Source organism: Morone saxatilis, unplaced genomic scaffold (genome assembly GCF_004916995.1).
Source record: "Morone saxatilis isolate NCDOM2014 unplaced genomic scaffold, NCSU_SB_2.0 Contig8, whole genome shotgun sequence".
Classification (NCBI taxonomy): domain Eukaryota; kingdom Metazoa; phylum Chordata; class Actinopteri; family Moronidae; genus Morone; species Morone saxatilis.
This window is the reverse complement of record NW_023340257.1, coordinates 2,132,880-2,153,971: the sequence shown is the minus strand read 5'-3', so window position 1 is coordinate 2,153,971 and position 21,092 is coordinate 2,132,880. Positions and strand designations below refer to the sequence as shown.

Below are 21,092 nucleotides of genomic sequence, written 5' to 3'. Positions count from 1 at the left end.
TTAGCAGAGAAACAAACATGCCCTCTCGTCTCTCTGCTCTCTCAGAACAAAGAGCCAGAGTCGCCAATAAAAAGTCCCTTTAACAACACTTTACTGCCTGTTAAAAAATATGGTACTAATTACCAGTGGTACTATGTGCTGATGGTCACTGCCGTGGTGGAAATCTGAACGGCACAATTAGGAGCAATCAGAGTGAGAAAAAAAGACAGTTTCATTTCCTTAAGTTTTTATTATGGTTTTTCTTGCATGAATGCTGGGAAATAAGTCAGTATTTTACAATCAAACTACTGGCAACATTTGCTTTGAATTAAAATGAGTGGATTCATGCCCTCATTCAGTGACCGAGCAACAGCAGGCCTTCATGCAGCCAGTCCGACAACACTCACACATTGTGGGATTGTACTATTATCATTTAATCTCTAAAGGTGACTCTGGAAGTGCATTTCAGAAGTCAAACATTCTGCTTCGGACAAACTAACAGGCAAAGTATGTTTAATAAAGGAAGTTCTGATTATCAAAGTCAATCTTAGCTACTACATTTAAGGAAAATACTTTTTTAGAGATCTATAACTAGAGGCAGGAGAAAAAAAAAGATTTTGGTCAAAAGTGGCTAATGTACAAAATACAGCATGACGGCTATTACTCCGCTCAATTAAAGTTTACTCTCTGGAAAGGCCGAGTGGGGGAATATATCTAAATGATGTCAGAAACATATCTCAATTACACCGTAAACATCTAAATTACTTCAGCAACGTAGTAATAGTGTCATCTCATTACTGCATCTTTTGTCAAATGTAATTACATGAAAATCAAAGGCATGAGAGGAGCAAATTTAATCAAAAACATTTAGCAAGAGGCCATGAGAGCAGCACACACACACACACACAGAGGGGAAAGGAGCTGCTACACGTCACTGACTGGAATAAACATTTTTTCCTCTGTCTGAGCTCCCCCTTTCTTATGGCTCATTCAGACAACAGGGACACCGTAAAACTTCAAACACACTCAGAGAATGATGGCGGGCGGAGGAAACAGCAGACATCGGCCGCAGAGAGGAGAGGACGGCTGGTTCTCTGACGTCTGTGTCTGATTCAAAGCTACGACAAGGTAACAGGCAGGGTCGGATGGATGTGCTGGCCTGGAACTGGGTCTCTTATTAGAAATCTGATAATGAAAACAAAGGAGGTTCCTCCCCGACCACACACTGTATCAAAATACTCTGCTTTGATGAAATATTTCTGCACTTTAGATTTGGTTAATTGCTCAGCAACACTCAGAAATTAGTTTTTAAAAGGTTACAATAACTGTCTAGATGTTTTCACCCTGACATGAATGGAGTTGGAGGATAAACACTATATTCATTTCAATATTGGCATTAGAATGGTCAAATTAAAAATAATTGGAAATCTCAATCTCTTAATGAAGCTGCCATTGGCAAAAGTGCCACTGGCAGCTTCATTAAAAAAACATATCAGCCTTCAAATCCAAACCAAGAAATAAAATGTATGTAGCTGTGATCACACTTATTTGTGCCCAGCTGTATGAGAACAGAAAAAAACACTGCACAGAGAAACACAAATCCTGGACACGATTTGGTTTCAGCTCAACACATCAGTCTGTGAATGTGATGCTGCATGGACAGATATTTGGGGGTCAGGTGGGGCAGGTGGGCTGGACGGCGGCGGCTGCTCCTGGAGGAGAGGTGGGGCTCTACGGGAAGTTGGTAGGGAAGAGGCTTAGTGGCTGGCTCTCGTTGGTGGGCAGGGGGGAGCGATAGCCCTCGAAGTTGCGTGGGATGCTGCCGCTGGTGGAACCCGAGCTGTTGCTGAGGGTCTCAATGCTGCCCTCCCTCTGCAGCTCTGCAGGGAGAGAGACACAGACACAGACAGAGAGAGGAGAGAAGAGAGAGAGAGAGAGAGAGAGAGAGAGTGTTGCCATCAGGTGATCTGTTTTAAACAACAAACTGAACAACAGAGCTGTGTGTGTCCACATGCACAATTTGTCTTCTGACATAAACAAAACTCCCTCATTATAAGGCTGGGAATCAAACCTAAATACTGAGTACCAAATGAAATCTGTCTGCAGCATCAGTATTTAAAAACAGAAGCACCTAACGTTGCTGTTGCATTTCAGGTCTTGTTTGCATTTTCTTTGATCAGATACTTCCTGATGTTAGTCACATTTTTTAAAATCAATTTTGAATTTTATTATGTCTGCTTGTGAGAAGACAGGGTGGGGCCAAAACTGGCCCACCAGATGTTTCTAGTGGAAATCTTTTTTTTTTTTTTTTTATATTATATGAACATTAAAAAAAAAAAATATATATTTATATATATATATATATATATATATTCTTAAACATGAGGGATCCCTAGTTATGAATTATTTTTTATTATCTGAGCACAATGGGGAGGAAGTCAGTGAATCAATGGAACATGGAATCCTAGCTCCATAATCTTTATACACTGTCTAAGCAGTTTAGCTTGTTCTGTTACACTGTGGCGGTACTGATTCCCCAGGTCTTAACTCAAGGAAAAGGAGCCTGAGAATCAGTTCCCAAGTGCATAATAATAATAAAAAAATGAAAAAAACACCTTCACAAATGGGTATGGGGGTTTAATGAAAACAAACCAATAAACATAAATAAGTAAGCCTACGGGGCGCCGATTATTGTGAGGAAACACAAATTACCCTACAGACTGTCCTGGCCAAGAACTCTCAGTGGGTCCTGAAGTTTCACACTGCCTATATCTCATAGTGTGAGTTCTGCACCAAACAGAGGAAGGATCAGAAGGTCCTTGGGTGAGCAGTTCCCCACCTCTCTTATTCCTTCAAGAACAGTCACACCCTGATTGGCCGAGAGGGGAACCACCAAGCTGCTCTCCATCATTGCTGAGCAGTCAGTCCCCACCGCCTGTGCAACAGGTGATCTGAATGATCCTCTCATCAACCCAGAGGAATGTTTACAAAGAGCCAAGATGAGCAGCACACATTAATGAATGAATGAGGGACTGCTACAAACATGGTAGAAAAAATTATTTAGATTAAAATACTTGTACAAGAAACCAAAATGTTTTGGTTCAGCTCCAATATTAAAAGGGTTAAGGGGAGCTTAAAAACTTGGATCTTATATGCGTACTTTGTGCCATCCTGTTGCTAATATGATCAAACCAAGTGTGACAGGTCAAGAAACATGAGCACTCATGTGATCAGAGTGGTTGTAAATAAACCCAGGTTAAATTATCTGAAAGGCAACTGCAAAATTATTACCCAGCTTTGACCTTCTGTACTCACTGTAGTTGTGTTTGTTCAGTGTGGGGTTACTACCAACATTTCGGGTGCACTCGCTGGTTCAGATAATCTGGATAAACTGTTTCAAACATTACAAGATATGTGAGATTTCTAATTCACAAAGTTTCAGCTTTAATTACTCATCGGAGCACTTTGAACCTGCTTTTGTGGATATCAGCTATTCTGTGACAAAACCAAACTGCCCGCTTCTCCCAGCATTCTCTGGGTGAAACAGAGCATTTCTCTGACATGTCACGTTGCTGCACAACCCTTCAACATCCCTCACTGTGGACTAACCGAGCTGCAGGATCCCTCCATAAGGAACCTATTACTGTTATTATTACATGCTGTAAACCATATCTGTCGATATATGGACAGAATGGCATGTGTGCAAGTGGCAGCACAGTATTAAGACTGTGATGCATGTAGTGTATTGTGACGTCCATCAGGCTATGTTTAATCTGCTGCCTGGCTGCTCCGCTTACATTGGTCCACGCCCTGTGAATGTGCGGCAGCGTGCATCCATGACAGAGTATGACTGTCGTCAACAAATTGAGAGAGCAGGATTTGATAATGCACGTACTTGAGAACAAAAGTGAACATGGTCACAGCCACTACATGGAACATGCTCCTCAGGGCTGTGCACAGACAAGGGGGTCCTTCACGTGGCTGCTTCTCTCATATTTGTACATCTAATGTTTTTTTTAACCTGCCTTCTGACAAGAGTTGAATCAACCAATTGGCTCTTTTGACGTACAGGTCTAAGTTCTGAAAGGTTTGTACGTCAGCTCCTTTTAAGGCCTCTGATATTTTTTTTTTCCTGGTTTGGCTTTTTGGTTATGATGATGTGTTTAGAAAGCCCAAAGGGTTTTGCCATACTATGTGACCTCCAGATGTGTGTGTTATATGTTATGTGTGTATGTGTGTATTACTAGTCTAAATGTTTTTTTTTTTAAATTGCCAATTTTCTGGAGAGTTGAGGCATTGCTGCTAGGAAAAAGCATCTCATCCTTGCCTCAACTAAGACTAACCAGTGTTGAAGTGTGTCAAAACCCCACAACTACCTGGACTTACATAGAAAACATGCAGGTGTTTTTACATAGTCAGCACTGCATTAAAGAGGCTGCGTTGGTGGGGGTCTGTTGTTTCAGGTTGACAGAGTAACAGATTAATCAGTTTGGCGACTTATGAGACGCCGAAACAGTTATAAAACTATGAGGAAGTATGTTAGCACTGTGGAAAGTTATCAAGATATAATCTTTTCTTCTTTTGTTACGACGATTGGAAATGCACTGGTAGATTAGCTTACGTTGTTTTAATGCAGTGGTTCTCAAACTTTCTGGAGCCAAAGATTTAGTTATTCCATAACTGTCTATACTGAAGATTGATAGATTAACCTAGAAATCTATGAACAGAATCTTCATTCTTAGACAAATGTCTATTCTCAGTGGTCTGTATGTGAGGAGAAAAATAGTGCCAAAAGTGATACAAAGAATGGGTTATTTTTTGTCAGATTAATGATGAAAAAAATCTATAGATCAATAGATACTGACATTATGGCATGTATTAAAATTACAAACCAGTATAAATGCAGAACAAAACTAAAAGCTGAGATTCTCTTTGTATCTGTCTGCTGTGACCTGCAGTTTTTTTCTGCTATCAGTGAAACAGTTTCCACTGCTGGAGCTTTTACTGCGCCAGAATATCATGCTATGAATTCTTTCTGCAGTTGGAGGTGACGTTGTACGGCACTTTGCTGTCTGTCAAAAACTAACTGCAGAACACATCAGTGACCTTGAGATGAACAGGAGCTCTAATTAGCTTAAGAGTCTTTTCAAATTCGTACTGCACTGACATAAAACCGCAGCGTGTGTTTAATACATCCTGCAGATGTTCAGAAGCCAATATGGATTCTGTCTTTGTCACGGAGAGGGCATGCAGGAAGTGGGAGCTTCTTACTTTAGCCCAGGAAACCTAATACAAACCACACTGTTATTATCCCGGCTAACACGCAATGTGCCACTCTGCGGTGTTATCCCAGCCTGCCGCCCTCACTCCCAACCCCCCCTCCTGTTTAATTCCCCCAACACTGCACAGGGCAGAAATGCTGCAGTAATCGCAGGCAGAGGTGAGGACTGCAGGTTCACACAGCTTTGGTTTCAGATAATGTGTGAATTTATAAGGCCAATACTGGTACTTTATTGGATGACGTTGCTAATATTTTCTTATCTGTCAAGATTAAAAACCTCACTCACATTTCGACTGTGCAGCTCTCACTGAAACCCTGGATAATAATATTGATATTGGAGCCTCTTGTGCAGAATGCTTGAGGTGCTAATGTGATATTGTGTTCCACTTTTCCGTAAGAGTATGACTATTTCATTTTGAGGTTAGAGGGTTAGGAGTGGGGATGTGGATTGGGGAAGGTGGTTGTGAAATGTTGCCATGGCGGGAATGGGGTTTGAAGAATTGGGGGCCGGCTGTACAGTGTGGGGGAAATCCAATATATATGTTGATATATGGCTTTATAATAATGTTTTGCTGCACGTAGTAGAAGCAATAAATAACGTTATTTTTAAAAACAAACAAAACCAACTATCCTTTAAGAGGAAAACAGCACGGACTGAGCAATATCAGCAGTCTTTAATCCACACTTTCTTCCTCCCACAGTCATGCTTATACAGTATCACAGCACACAGCGCAGTGCCGGGGTTTATCTGTAAGAATATGGGTCATCTGCAATGATATCATTTTTCCAGCCACGGCTCCAGGCAAGCAGAGACAAGTGCTGGAGTCACTCAGACTGAACCTCACCTCTCCTCTCCTCTCCTGCTCGCCAGCTCCTCGCCTGTGTGCCAACGCAACACCCATGGGTCCTTCAAGAGCACCCAGGGGATCTCTATCGAAACGCCACTATGCTTCCTTTCACCCATTAGCAATTCCTGCGCTTCATTCTTCCTGTCAATCTGTAAAATTTGATACAGCGCCTCCCGATTAACTCTGTTCTTCTGCCTGCCACTTGCCCTCCCAGCTAGCCTTTTGCCAACCCCAGCTAGCCCAGCTGGATGTGCACTGTTGCAGTGTTATTGTAGGTGCTGTAAGCTGCTGAACACCCCAGTAAAGCCCTAAAGGCCCTTTCTAGTGCTGCCTAATCCACCTCATTGTGTGACGCCTACCAGCTATTCAACAAGTCTTAACCTCTCACGCCCCCGACACAATCCCCCAGCGCTCTAATGTTGGGGATCTTTTCCTCTGGGCCTGATGTCACTAGGTAAAGTAATATGGTTATTTACTATGTGGTTTTGTGCGACATGATGTGTAGATAATGCTGTCCTGGAGGGAGGCCAATGAAGAAATGGAAACTACTGTAGGGTTTGACTGATATGGGCTTTTAAAGGATGGTTGATCTGAGCTGGATGATAAATATTTTGCGCTAATATATAGTGGCTTATCTTTAAAAATGTCATTTCCAATGCCAAAAACGATATATATTTGAAATTTAAAAGCTGATAGCACCATCTTAAATGTGACTATTTGGGTGTAGTGTGCAGTGTTTTGACCATTATAGGTCACTGAAATAAAATGTTCCAAGCAAGAAATGCCTTGACTCCAGATATCGGCACGTGTGGAGCCTAACCTTGGAAGTCATTCTGTTGCTGGTGTTGACTCTGTGCGGCTGCTGGGGCCAGAGCTGTGCTCTGGGACGACACCGTCGGCCAGACTTCAAAAGAAAGTGCGAGTCGACGCGAGATACAGAGTCGAAAAAACTATCAGTAAAATAGCAGCAGATGCCACAGCTGGAGATAACAGGGAAGGTTTTTCAGGCCAGAGTTGGATGGAGGGAAGGTAGGAGGGGACTTGGCAGTGTTGAACAAGGAAGGAAATGTTGCTGTTTTTGGAGAGGCGTCCTTACACAATCCAACAGAGACACATATAACAACACGGCAGCAAGTTAATACCTCATCAGCCAATCGGACATACAGAGGGAATGGTCCAGTCTGCACCCTCGGCTGTGAACAGGCATTAATCCTCTTATACTCTCACACAAACACACACAGACTCCAGCATACACACTTTCATTTTCATACAAAACACACAGGCTAAACTAAGTCTCAAATGCAACGTGCAACAAATGTGCAGTCGTAACACACTGCAATATAGAACATACTGTCACATCATAACATGCTCCTAAACTTAAAGGAAAATTCTTTATTGCCTTTGTTTATTATCTTATTTGCTTAGTTTTGTTCATCTTTCCTATTAGTTTAGCTATTGCAGTGATCTAGGAAAACAGCTAAATGACTACAACTAAAATTACTTTTATTTTTAGGTAAATGCTAAATGAAAATTGATGAATTATTTTCGATTTGTGCCTTATTTTCACAGCTTTTGTAATCATGATAATGACTGGACTAGGTTTGGTCTAGTAAGTACAGTAGGTCAGAGTTGAACCAGGAAATCAGTCTGTTAATTGTGATGGATGTTTTCAATGGACGGTTTGTGTAATAATAATTTTACCATTCGCCTTTGTTTTCTCTTCCAAATAATTTTGACTAATCGAGAGAAAAGTCGGCCATCAACTTGGTGAGAACAATGTTATTATTAATGATAGGGACATAAGCCAAAACTAGGAAAATAGACCTAAGCTGTATGAAACTGGAATCTCCCTCTAAAGCACCAGTGTGTAACATTTAGGAGGATCTACTGTCAAAAATAGAAACTAATATTCACAGGTATATTTTCATTAGTGTACAATCACCTGAAAATAAGAATCTATTATACTAATATTATTGAAAGCTTAGAAAAAAGCTAGTAACCTTGAGTTAGAATTTATTGAGAGACTATTATTATTGTGAGACTAGACTCACCACTGAGAGGAAGGGATCAAAGAGAATACAAAGGAGCTCTTAATCAGAGGGTCTGTGCCAGCCGGGCCGGGTAGAGTCCCATCCATCCGTCTATCCATCTATCCTCTCTCTCTGTCTGTCTGTCCCTCTCTCCCCCTGAGAGGCTGGGATGGGGGCAGTAACCCATAGCGATAGTATACTTATCCCAGCTGATTGTTTTTGTGTTTTAACTTTAATCTCACCGTTGGCCCCAGCTGGCTCTGATTAGTGCTCTCACGTCACATTCCAACCCCCAACACTCTCACACACACACTTACATTTACACAGAAGTGCATACACACATTTGCCTATGTGAGAAATGATTCACATACATATTGCTGTTGGACCAAATGTGGGTTCCTTCCGACTGGTACCAGTATTTTTTAAATGAACCCACCAACAGGCAGAGCATATGTTGATGTACTACTGCTCGAGGTTTAGACCTTTATAATGTACAGAAACATAAATTAAAAAAATATCAATAAAAATGCTCCGGTTTCTATGGCGGTGATGATCAGGGCTGTAGGCAAGGTTTTCAAAACACTGAGGTCATGAGTCCTCTTCCTCAGTTCATTAAACCCCTCCAAATATTCAAAAATATTACCATTCACATATATTGTTCCACATTTATGTGACATGCACACAACCAAACATCTAGAGCTGCCTTTCTCCCCAATGTTACTTATTTTAGTTCAAGCCCACAGTGGCAGGGGAAGATTAACTGTGCCAAGATAATTATGACTAATGAGTTTCTACTTAAACAGGCACTAATGATAAAACCAGTGGGTACGCTGTAGAAAACAGCATGATCAGGTTTAGTCTGTGAAGGAAATGAACTACAAGAACTACTTTCCAAATGCCTTCAGGTTTACAAAAAGGCTACAACTTCCAGAATATCTACAACTTTTCACCAATGTCATTAATCAACAGCACTGGCATGTTATAACTTAAGATACTGAGTTCAACCAATATGTATATAAAATACCATTAATAATAAGGACTTACAGATGTTTTACACATGAAAGCATGTCAGCATCACCATGAGAGCCTTTGCTCTGCAAAATCCTTAGAAAGCTGTTCAGTTGGACGACTGAGCCCACATTAGTGGGAAAGCTCATTAACATCTACCGGAGATCATCCTGATGGACTGTGAAAAGCCAGGCTTAACACACCCTCCTGTGTAAAGGACAGCACACATTAATGCAGCTGGAGACACACACACCACATACAGTATATCAGGATAGATGGCATGTGCAGGGTTCAAACGGAGCCACATGCTGGGTATTGAAACCTCTCTCATTTCATGCATCGCTCAAATGTTCTGGACTAGCCTGGATCCAGCTCAATGGATCGCTCAATAATGTATTCATTCATATTTAGGCACTTGTGTTAAGGCTGGTTAATTATGTAGTTCTGGAATCATCAACTTCTTGAACGATGAAACCCTAGTCTGCATCTTTCCCGACTAATCAGAGAGAAAAAAGAAAAAGGGATGCTTAAAGCACCTTTAAAAACACACTAACAGTGTCCAGCCCACATACTGGCAAGTCCACTGAAAATGCACGACGGCCTCATGCTTGAACTCCACAGGGTAAAGCCACAGTCAGCAGCTGGTCCCATGAATCATGATACTCAACAGGTTGCGTGATTAAGAAACAAATGAAAAAGAAAGTAAGTGATTCATGGAGCTAATTCCGGCCTTTGAGTGGGGACTTTCTCTTCGTCTTCTCTGGCTGTATATTCTAAGCTACACCAGCTCCATATACACAGCTGACCACAACTTTCCCAGCGGCTGCTCATTAGAGTGTGTTATAAGGGGTGCCAACAACAGGCCGGGACACTCCTGACACTCTATGTGGGCCGCTTTGAATTAGGCCTCTAATGAAAACCTAGTGGTGACCCAGGATTTGACTGGCTACTTACTCAGAGCAGACTGACAGCCGCCTCACCACTGGACACAGTATGGAACTGCTTTTATAGACCAACTGCTGCTCTTATACATGAGCCAAAAGAGAGCAACAACTGATCCAGACTGGTCTATCAAATGAGTAACATAAACAGCTAATATGGAAAGGAATGTTGTATGTCCAGCTGAGTTTGTACACATACAACTAACTACAAATAATTCCACTGCAGCTGACATCAACTGAGTAACTTCTGAAGGCAAGGACATAGACACTACAACATTCTATTTCCATAGCTGGGGTCATAGGTTCTATGTTGTCGTGTACATTGTGCACTCTAAAGTAATTGCTGAGATCTCGGAATGTGGTCCAGTAGGGCAAGAACCAGTACCTACCACACTTGCCATAGTTATGTTCACTTATGGGGCCCTGTTTTCGTTGCAAAAACACAACGGCCAGGGCAGGTCTTGGATGCACAGACAGCGCAGGTGTCTCCGTGCACAGCTGTTATTTTGGCTCATATATGTGCAGCAGCGCAAACTACAAAAGGACTGGGTGAAGAGGAATCTAGATGAGAGGGTGTGTTGATTAATAAATATGCTCTCAGCCAGTCACATCACTGCTCTCATCACTCTGAAACAGTTGAGCCAATCACAGGGATGCTGTCTCTGTGATTGGCAACGATTGCAACTATTACTTTGTTGCAGGGGCGTCATGCAAGCCAAAATAATGAGGGGGGCATGGGGCACCTTCCTCAGAAAAAGGAGATAATGAAGCAATTCTCTGCAACTTGACGTACTGTATAAATTCAAAGACTTTGCATATACGTATATTGGTATGGCACCACTGCTTTTTAATATGGCAAGAATGTAATTATTGGTTATTTAGTAAATGTTATTGGAATTCCATTTTAGTCAAATGAAAAATTACTCTCTGCAGCCTTAATCTAAAAATAACAGATTCACTTTCAAGATCTACAGTATATTATGTTTTGAGCCACATTCCAGTTCAGATGCAGCTTTTGCACTGATGTCATTTTTGGATCTGAGACTCAAGGGGTGCAGGGCGTTCAATATGTACATTTTAGCGGCATACAGATGATTCCACACAGGTCAGAGGGCTCACTGAATGGTTGAATAAGTATGACAATGAGGTAAATCACAGTCACTTTCAGTCAGTCACCAGATCTCCACCAAACTCAACCCATCCCACAACTATGGGAGATTCCATCACAGAAGCATCAAATAAGGGAATATCTTTTGGAAAAACTGTGTTCATCCCTCCAGTAGACCCCAGAGACTTGGAGAGTTTATGTCAACAATACTGAAGCACCTTACTAAGACACTTTGTGTTGGATTTTCCTTTAATTTGTCACCCATCTGTATCTAGTTTTAAGTGTCTACGTGATATCACTGTTGATGCAGGGTGAGGTTGTGGAAATTCTACATGTATCAAAAAGTGCTTGAGGCTCACATAAGCATTTTAAAAAGACAGTACATCATCAGTAAGCACATTTCAGTAGTTCTACTTGTGTAAGCACTTCATGAGCAAACTGCCGATGGTAGAGAACAGAGCCCACTCTGTAGACCATTGACATATCCTAACCTGAACACACAAGCACACATACACACACTCACATACATATGGTTTGATGTCCTTTGACAAGCATGTTGGAAGACCCCTGTCAATGGTTTTGGACAGGAGGGCTGGTCTCAGCTGAAAGAGGTTGCTGGTGTTGGTGTCCGCTGAGGAAACTGATGGACAGCACAGCGTCAGGAGGCTGTCGCTCATCATCACATCACATATCTGACCAGCCCCACAACCACGCCAAGGTAGGGCCAGATAAGGCTGCTGCTCAACACTGTGTGTGTGTGTGTGTTTGAGAGAGAGAGAGAGATGTGGCCAATGCTATTCCAGAGCAGTGGTAAAAATAGTCTATATACAGTACATGTGTAAGTCTGCTCCTATGTGTCACACATAGTTTAGAAAATGAAACCTACGTCTAACTCTGCCTTGACTCAAAATAAGAAATCACTCATGAAGTATGAAACTTAACTTACAGTGAAACAATAGAAGTTTTGAAAGGCCAATGTCCATGGATCTTTGGATCTGAACTATAATTAGGACCAGGAATATCAACACACAATCACACAGTTTAGAAAACCACTGCAGATTGGTCTCTCTGGGTTCCAACTTTAACATCATGTTGCACTTGGTCACTTAGATATTTCCTGATCCTTGTAATCTTGCTGTGCAGACCACAATATAATATATTCTTGTTTATTGTATTTGCTCTTCTCTTACCGCTTTGTGTGTACTGTAAAAATAAAAAAATAAATATATATAGTGCACTATTTCTTAGCTGCTATAATAGAGCAATTTCCTTTTGGGATTATTAAAGATTCAAGATTTGTACAGTTTTATATTAACAAAAAAAAAAGTTTTTAGCATGTCCTTAAAAAAAGTTTTTTTATTCTTGAGATAGTAAATCCTCAAGACATTGGAAGGTTGTGCCCAGTGAAACCCAAGATACTACTAACAACAAACACTAATGTATACATACTTAATGTATGCATTTGTACATATATACTTTTTTAAATATCCAACAAATCTTCCAAATTAAAAGCTAAAATACGTTTGTCCATGCCCTACAAAACGACACATATGAACGATTTCTGATCCAGTGTCCATAACGGGCAAAACTGTTACAAATGACTGCTGGAAACATACATTTGTTTTATAATCTGACTATACTGCGGTTAACGTTTGGTTAGGCTTAGGCCAAAAACAACTTAGGTTAGGTTTAGGAAAAGAATTAGGGCTGAGAAATTACTTCTTAGTTAAGGTTATGGCACATTCGTTGTCATAGTTACAATAATATTTAATTAAGTTTAGGAAGTGATCGTCATGGTTAAAAGAAGCCAATGTTGCTTGTCTCCGGTATTAGGGTTAGGGTTAGGGTTCCTCTTTTGTTCGTTTTGGGGCACTTGCTGAAGCTGAGCATGTGACATTATCTGAATGTCTTTTATAAAAATGGTGTCGGTAGGTCAGACAACATATTGGAATAGAAATATAATGTGGCATTTAAAAGTTGTGTTATTTTAATGCAGTCCTGTTTTTGGTTTGGAAAGATCTTGTTGAAGGAGACATCTTGATGCGCAATTCTCTAGAAAAGCAGCATTTTCCACATTTCTTCCCCTGTTTGGCACATCCTAGCGACTATACGTGGATTAGTTCTTCTGTTTTACTAGTTCTTTTGCTACAGAGCTCAATGACACAACATGAATGGTGTGCGTTGAACATAAAGCCAGGAGGCTTTTTGTCTAGTCATGATTTTGATGTTCCTTGCTGCCTTCTGACCTGGCTGTGTACCATCAGGTCAGAAATCTGACATTGGCGAGGCATCTTTTCTGATGTAAAGATCATTGTGTTTGCATGCGTCACATCAAAGCCAGATGACAGAATCTGATGCTGTTAATAGTGGCCTGATTTTTCGGTCTAAATGTAGTCACTGTAGTAATACACAGACATCACACACACACACACACACACACACACACACACAGACTCTGCGCTGCTTTTCTTAGAACAAGTGTGATACCAGATCAGCGGCAAATGAAAGCAAACTCGTGTAAGACTACAGAGCTGGTAAGAACAAGAACAAGGCTCCATTAGGCACAACACCAATGCACTATGGGTATTTGTGTACAGGTTGACCCTGAGAGACACACAAACAGATACTGTACACACACAGGCACATACAGTCAACGAAGCAGTCAGCAAAGGGTCAAAAGGGAAAAAGTTCAGCTGGTCTGTATAAAGGAGAAGAGTCCTTTGAAAAGCTGGATACAAAGAGGGGCCTCCATTACATATGGATTGCCTTTATATACAGTAGAAAAGGGACAAATATATCATTCTTGGGTTTGAATAAACAACAAATTTGTTGTTGGGTAGAAAAAGGTCAGCAAAGAGGTTTGACCTTTAAGAAGCATCATTTCTTTTATCTACCTTAATGTGAAGCAAATGCACTCTTTGAACAGGTTAGATGTGGGTCAAGAGCACAGTGGTTGGAAGGGTTACAGCGGACGAATGCAAAGGAACACTCACCAAACGCACATAAAAAAGAATTTCTGTGGTTAATGCCATCAAGATACTAGTCAACCAATTCTGACATTCTGTCATAATACAGACTATTTTTTAGTTTTATTAGATATAGGTTAGTAGAGATATGAGCAGAAGAGGGAGTGAAGTACTGTGTAAAACTGGCAGAGGTCACATCCTTAATTGAAACTGAAGACCCCTGAAAACCTCAAGATCAATTTTTTGGTTGGTCTCAAAGATTACACTCGTCACTTTGCATGAAGAAAGGACACTAAACAGGCAGCTAATGCAACATATATCTCACAAGCGCTTCCATGGATCTAATACTGGTGCTGCTATAATTGTACAAGCTAAAAAACATAGTTAATTACTCTGCTACATATTTGAAAAGCCTAATTTAAGTCTTTAAAATCCAATAAACATAAACCAGTACAAAATAAATAAAATTACTTGTATAGCACCAAATCATAATTAGGACACTTCATATAGAGCAGGTCTAAACCATACTCCTTACAAAATTAGATAACACCACACGATTGAACATATATTGCAAAAACTTTTTGTCTTATTGCTGCTTAGATACCTATACAAATAAATGAAGTATAATTCTACCTCTAAGGTAAGATGCCCCCAATTGTCTTTGGGTATTTTGAACACTGAGGTAAAATGGAACACAAATGAAAGGTGAGTAAAAGCAAAATACATCAGATTATATTACATAGTAATAATTACTTACATTGAGCTTGGGTTGGATTGCATTTATAAGGCAATGTAATTCTATAATGTAGTAATGTGAAAAATATAATCTCTCATGTTTAAACTGTACATTGAAACTACTGTAAATGTATATTATGTATACCAGTGAAATTACATTTTATTTCCTTTACTTTTACTAATGTATATGCAGTGGCTAATCTTTTAGGTTATTTCCAGAAAAAAATTAGCCGAAATGAAACCTGTGCTAAATGCATTATTCCTAGAGCACAAATTCATGTCCAGATAATGACTAAGCATGCCTTGAAATGTTACAGTATATGAATACTATATTTTAAGAGCTAGCTTGTATTCATCAGTTAATGACCCAATGAAGAGAATCAGTTTAAATTGCAGCCTATGATCCACTTCATCAACCGATCCAGAGGCATTTCTGGGTTTTTAAACTTTTCTTCTAACCTCTTAACAGGCAAACACAAACCAAACAGATGCTTGAAATAGCTACCAATGTGAAAGGAAGCTCTTGCTTCTTGTGTAATCGTCCTCTCAAATTACTGTCAGCCTGTGCCAGAAGATTATTGTGCTCATCATTAGGATGATCATTGCCTAATTACTGAATTAGACATCCTTGTATTGCTTATGTTTGTATTTGAGTACATGTGGAGTGGAGAAGAGAGATACCATTATCTCTATACATCAACACAAAGCAGATGCTTTTCATACGAGCTTTCATCTTGGACAGGGGTCTGCATGGAGTCTCAATGTAGAGCAAGTCTTCTTATATTGTATGGGTTCATTTTTATTCTCTGCCAGTGGTTCTGTCAGTCTAGATCTCTTTGATACAGTTTGTTTGACAGTGTAAGGCTTTAACAAGAATCAATGCTGCCCAACTTTCTCTCATGGAGAAGAAGATACTGTATGTCTATTCAAAAGCCTCCGAGGGGTAGCGGCCTGTAAAGCGTACTAACATGTGGAAACTGCCTCAACCTGCTTCACTAGCAAGGCAAAGCCAATAACACAGCCGCTATCTTAGCTACGACATGGGACAACTTTTACAAATGTCGGTGAATGGGCATCTAATGACCCATCTGGGAAGTCATTATTGGATATTGTTTGGAAAAGGGAAGGCACTTACAAAAAATACTTGCCATGTGAATGGCTGAACCATCTGTCTATCACTGTCTATCATGGGTGAACCAATCAAATCAAGGAACCATATAACATAGTCAAACTCTTTCCAAAGCCAGTCGGGGGAAGAACGAAAAGATCTTTTTCATTGCGAAAAGCCTTCAGTGCCGTTCTTTGCTCTTCTTTAAATTAAGAAATGCTCTCCAGTTCTGATAGAACTGATGCTAGCAGCATTTACGCTAACCTCTTTAGTAGCCACCATTGTTGTTTTCGAGCAGTCACACGTCATCACACACAGCTAGCATTAAACCATGCATGTAGCTAGTGCTGCAGCTGCCAGTTGTTAATGATTGGTCTGAACCACTGTGGTTTGGACCCAAGTACATAGTTTAAAGGCTGGGAAGATGGATTCTTGTATGATGTTACGAGTCCAGCTGCCTAGCAAGGTCAGTGTTTTGCGTGATCTACCCAAATTCTTACAACACACAACTACATATGATTTCAAAAGTAGCACAAGCACAGCAGCTGCAGGCTACTTTGGTTTAGTTAATCCCATGATGTGGAGCATGCAGGTACTGTGGGGACGTCCGACCTCCAAAACATTAGAGTCAGTTGCTTCACAGTAGCATTTATAGTCAAAGGAGATACTAAATATACATGTTTCACAATGTTAATGATTGTTTATTGTTTGTTTTCTAGCTGTGATTTTCAGATAGCATAGCTTGTGGAACGCTGTCCAACAGCTGACACTCAAATTTCAGCTGTCATAACACCCACAGACCCTCACCAGTCTTGAGAGTAAGCCAGAGGAGTTCAAAGACAAATTTGGTTCTTCTGTCAAATGCTTCCGTCGTTTCAGAACTTGTCTACTGACCCATTTCCTTCTATCCTCTCCAACCCATTTCTTAGAAGTGGGTTATATGCATGTGTATGTATATATATATATATATATATATATATACACATGCAAACAGGCATGTCTTTGGTTGGACATTCTGTTGACAGGAAGTTCCAGTGTTGTGGAAAGCTGGCCTGGCTCAGCTCAGCTCAGCTGCCTCTCCATTATGTATCCTATCACTTATTCATGCCACCATATTTTATTGATACACACATACACCCGCATGCAGGGTCATGTTAGGAGAGATTGTGTGTGTTTAATATTTGTGTATACATGAGAGTCAGCATGACAGGGTGTGAGCAGAATGTGTGTATACATGTATATTGAGTGTATGCACTCCCAAAAACACATTATCTGTTTAAAGTGTGACGGTGTGTGTAAGCAAACACTCTGCCTACACTGTATGTTTGCTCACACTGTATGTTCCACTATGTGCAGTCCATCTTTGACATGATTGATGCAATAAGGTTCACTGCATTAGATCATTACTGTAAAACTGATTAATAGAACCACTTCACAAAAATCTGTTTTCCCCAAAAATGTTTCCTTTGAGAGTGAGTCGTCACTTTGATTTCACACTGGGGAGGGAGCTGACATCATTGCAGTTATCCAAGAAAGTGTTTTCCTGTAGCAGAATGCAAAGTAACATGAGATACTACAGATTGAAAGTAGCCTTTCGGAAATAAACATTCCTAGTTGCTTAAGGAATGGAAATTTTGTCTCTGGGATGTTTTGACCTGACTTGAATTATATACAACATAGCAGTATTACTGTGAATGCACTGGAGTTCTAAGGAGTTTTAAGGCTCCATGATAGTCTAAATACTGTTTTACAAATCCAGTTATGGGTTTGCTTAAAAATTGTCTTTTTGAAATAGATCAAATTAACAATTTGTCTTCTGAATTAAATGTTCTGTTTTAGTCATTAATATACTCCAAAACAAATGTGAATACAAACGGTTCTGTACATATTACATGTCTTTACTATATATACATATACATATACATATTACATGGCTGTATGCTGACATGTTCCACACATGTGCCTACTGCTTGTAGGCACACATAGTTCTCCCAGGCACCAGGAAATGATCAAATTTACAGCACTCAGATACTCACAGACCCTCACGGCCATGGAAAGTATAATTTTGGCTTCATTTGCTTAATCTCATCTCCTTTGCATTGTGTGTACACATGACAGTGCTAAGTTTGTGTGGTGCTCCAATGTCTGTGAATTCATTAAAGATTATTTAAATAATGTTTAAATCATTTAAGCCTCAAGTGGGTTTTTAATGTTGTTGACTATGATTCACAAGTAACACTGAAGACATATTACACAACCTGTACAGCCAACAACATGGCATCTTTTGGTGTTTCCGTAGATTGACTGCCAAACAAATTCATGTTTATATAGGTTTAGCTTACAGTGAAGAATCCAACAGGGTCAGTATTCTTGAAATGAACTAGATCGTTAGACGATGTTCCCGTCTTTTGCATATCTTTCTAGTTTCAAAGCAATACATTTTGGGCAATCTCCTCTTAAGGCTTTCATGGTGTTACACTCAATGGTACACACAAAAAATGACTAATACTTGTGTGAGCAATGACGAAAGACGTTCAAGCCCTTCCTACTTCCAAACTACGCACACCACACTCAAATTCCAATGTCAAAAAGGTGAGGAGGGATTTCAGATGCTGATAGAAATTCTCACAAGGACTACATTTGAAGTGCATTGAGGCCCTAAGGCTTCTTTCAGAAAGTAAAAGCATGAGTTAGAGTACATGGGGACATGAAGTGGACCTCATCATTTTTACCTGCAGAAGTGGATAATCCTGGATTTGTATAATTTCTGACTGGCTAACAAGTGACTGGACCAAGATACAGTGTTACACTAACATGAAATTCTATCATAAGTCTATGTCAAAAGAGCTGGTTTCAGCCAGAAGTGAAGGTATTCAAGATGGATTATAACTGGCTCTTGTTTACCAACTTCTCTTTGGTCAAAAACAATCTCCTACTTCTTTGTCACCTTTAAAATCTATTGGCTAGCATCAAACTACATAAGGGCTCCCAAACTGCCAGCCCGAGGGCCATTTCCGGCCCTCTATCCCCCTCCCTCAGGCCTGCCACATAATATAAATAAATATAATATAATCAGACAATTCTACAATTCTATTTTAGAAAATGTGCAGAGGTCTAAGGTGCCCAAAAATGCATAAGAACGGAACAAGTTTCCAGGCTTTATTTGTGAATAGGCTGTGATATAAAAATATATAGAAAGTGCTGTACTGTGTAAGTATGATGTTACTGTCAATGAGAGCAAAGAGGATGAAGGACTAAGAATTAGAATGTCATCTGAGAAGTAAATAACATAGTTCTGGTGCAATTGCTAGCATACAGGGTCTTGAAACTTAACACTACATAGCCCAAATTCCAAACCACTCAAGTATCACGTGACGTAAGACACTAGTATCAGCTGGAGCGACAGTTTGGAGAAAATGGCCTGGATGCAGTTTGAGTGATGGGTCACGGATCATAGCGAGTTCATTGCTCCACTCAGCAGAGGGACAGAAGCAGCAGCAACAACAAGTGTTTTTCTGCGTGCCGGCCCTGCCGACGGTGATGCACCAGATTTGGTGAAGTGGATCGCCCTCAGCCACGAGTCCATTTCTGATGCTGTGCACAAAGTGTGTCTCCAGCCCTCTTGTTGTTCGACCGAGCCAAAACTGACGCAGGAGCGGGGCTTTAAAAAGCGCTTCCCACCACTCACTCTCCCTCTTTCTCTTTCTCGCCCTAATTCTCCCTCTCACTCTGCTCTCGCTCGCCCTCCTTTTCTGTGAAGCCTTACAGCCCTGTGTGTGTTTGTGTGTCTCCCTTGAGCGAGCTGTTAAGTGCAGTCTCCAAAAAACTCCACAAAAGCCCATTTGCAGTCAGCTAGAGTCCAACACACACACGAGTGTAGAGTGACACTAACACGCATGGACACATATACACACAATTACACTCACACACTGAGACCCTCACACATGTAGACGCACACTCTCTTACACTTGCACACACGCACACTTTTCACACTTCCCTCTGGGCAAACGAGGCAGAGTGGCAGAGGCGAGGCTGGGATAAATGATACAATGATATCCAGGCCTGACTTGTCAGTGGACTTGAGAGAGAGGATGAGGAAGATGAAGAGGAGGAGGAGGGGCGAGCGGTGGCAGCTCTGAATACAGAAATTATTCTTCATCGTCTCACACTGTCGCCGCACGTTATGCTCAAACTCTCGCCTGGCGACGTGGAGAGAGAGAGAGTTTGAGAGGAGAGCAGGAGGGGGGGGGTGAAGGGCAGATATAATGACCACACTCTGCTTTCACACTCGCCGTCTCTTCTCTCAGCACCATACTCTCCGGCCTCAGCCAGCCTCGCATTCCCTTTTCTGTTCTTTCACTTGGTCCCTGACGTCTTTTTTCCCCCCCTCTCTTCCTCCCTGCGTTTGTTCTCTCTGTCTGTCACGGCAGTGCTGAGTAGCTTTCAGGGAGAGAGTGCACTCATTTGCTCTCCCTCTCTCGCTTTCTTCACTCTCTTTGGTTAAAGCGAGGGGACAACATGGCCCTCTGGGCATGTCACAAAATGATTAACTAATAGTTTTGAGTTAGTCAAGTATCCAAATGGTGTGCGTGTGTGTATGTGTGGTCCATTGCACGAGTACTTCAGTCTGTACATTAGGGCGGCTATTGAGACCATCGTCACAATTATGTATACATACAGCTGCACATACATGGAAGCTGCGAGAAAGCCGGTAGCTAAAGATGGGCCATATTTACGCTAATTGAAATGTGTGTAAGTGAATGACTTCAATGGATGGTCGGAGTCACATCTTGAGTAGGCATGTCTGATTCATTATACATCCAGCCAGCTTGCTGGACAGACTGAAAGGACTTCATGACAAATCAGACTGGCATGTTGAAAACCTAAACTATTACGTTCAGTTCGCTTGGGGAAACCAAAAGCTGACACATTCAGCTCTCAGATGTCTTTTCCTCGTCTTCCACTGGACAGCATTTCTCATTCATGTCCTGTAAGTTCACGTCTACCAGTTGCTGTTAGACCACAGTAGGTCAGTTAAGAAGGAGCTGTAGCCAAGTTCATATAAACCCTGTGTAAGTGTGTGTGTGT

The 21,092-nt window shown here is 40.9% G+C and overlaps 1 protein-coding gene across 1 annotated transcript in view; it reads right to left on the bottom strand.

Moving 5' to 3' along the window:
• Positions 1-224: 224 nt before the first annotated feature.
• Positions 225-21,092, bottom strand: part of bcas3 (BCAS3 microtubule associated cell migration factor) — a gene marked incomplete in the record, with an annotated part of 342,828 nt that continues 321,960 nt past the window's right edge. Inside the window, 1 exon segment of the mRNA XM_035679381.1 lies at positions 225-1,859. Within this exon segment, the coding sequence (XP_035535274.1) occupies positions 1,711-1,859 (149 nt within the window).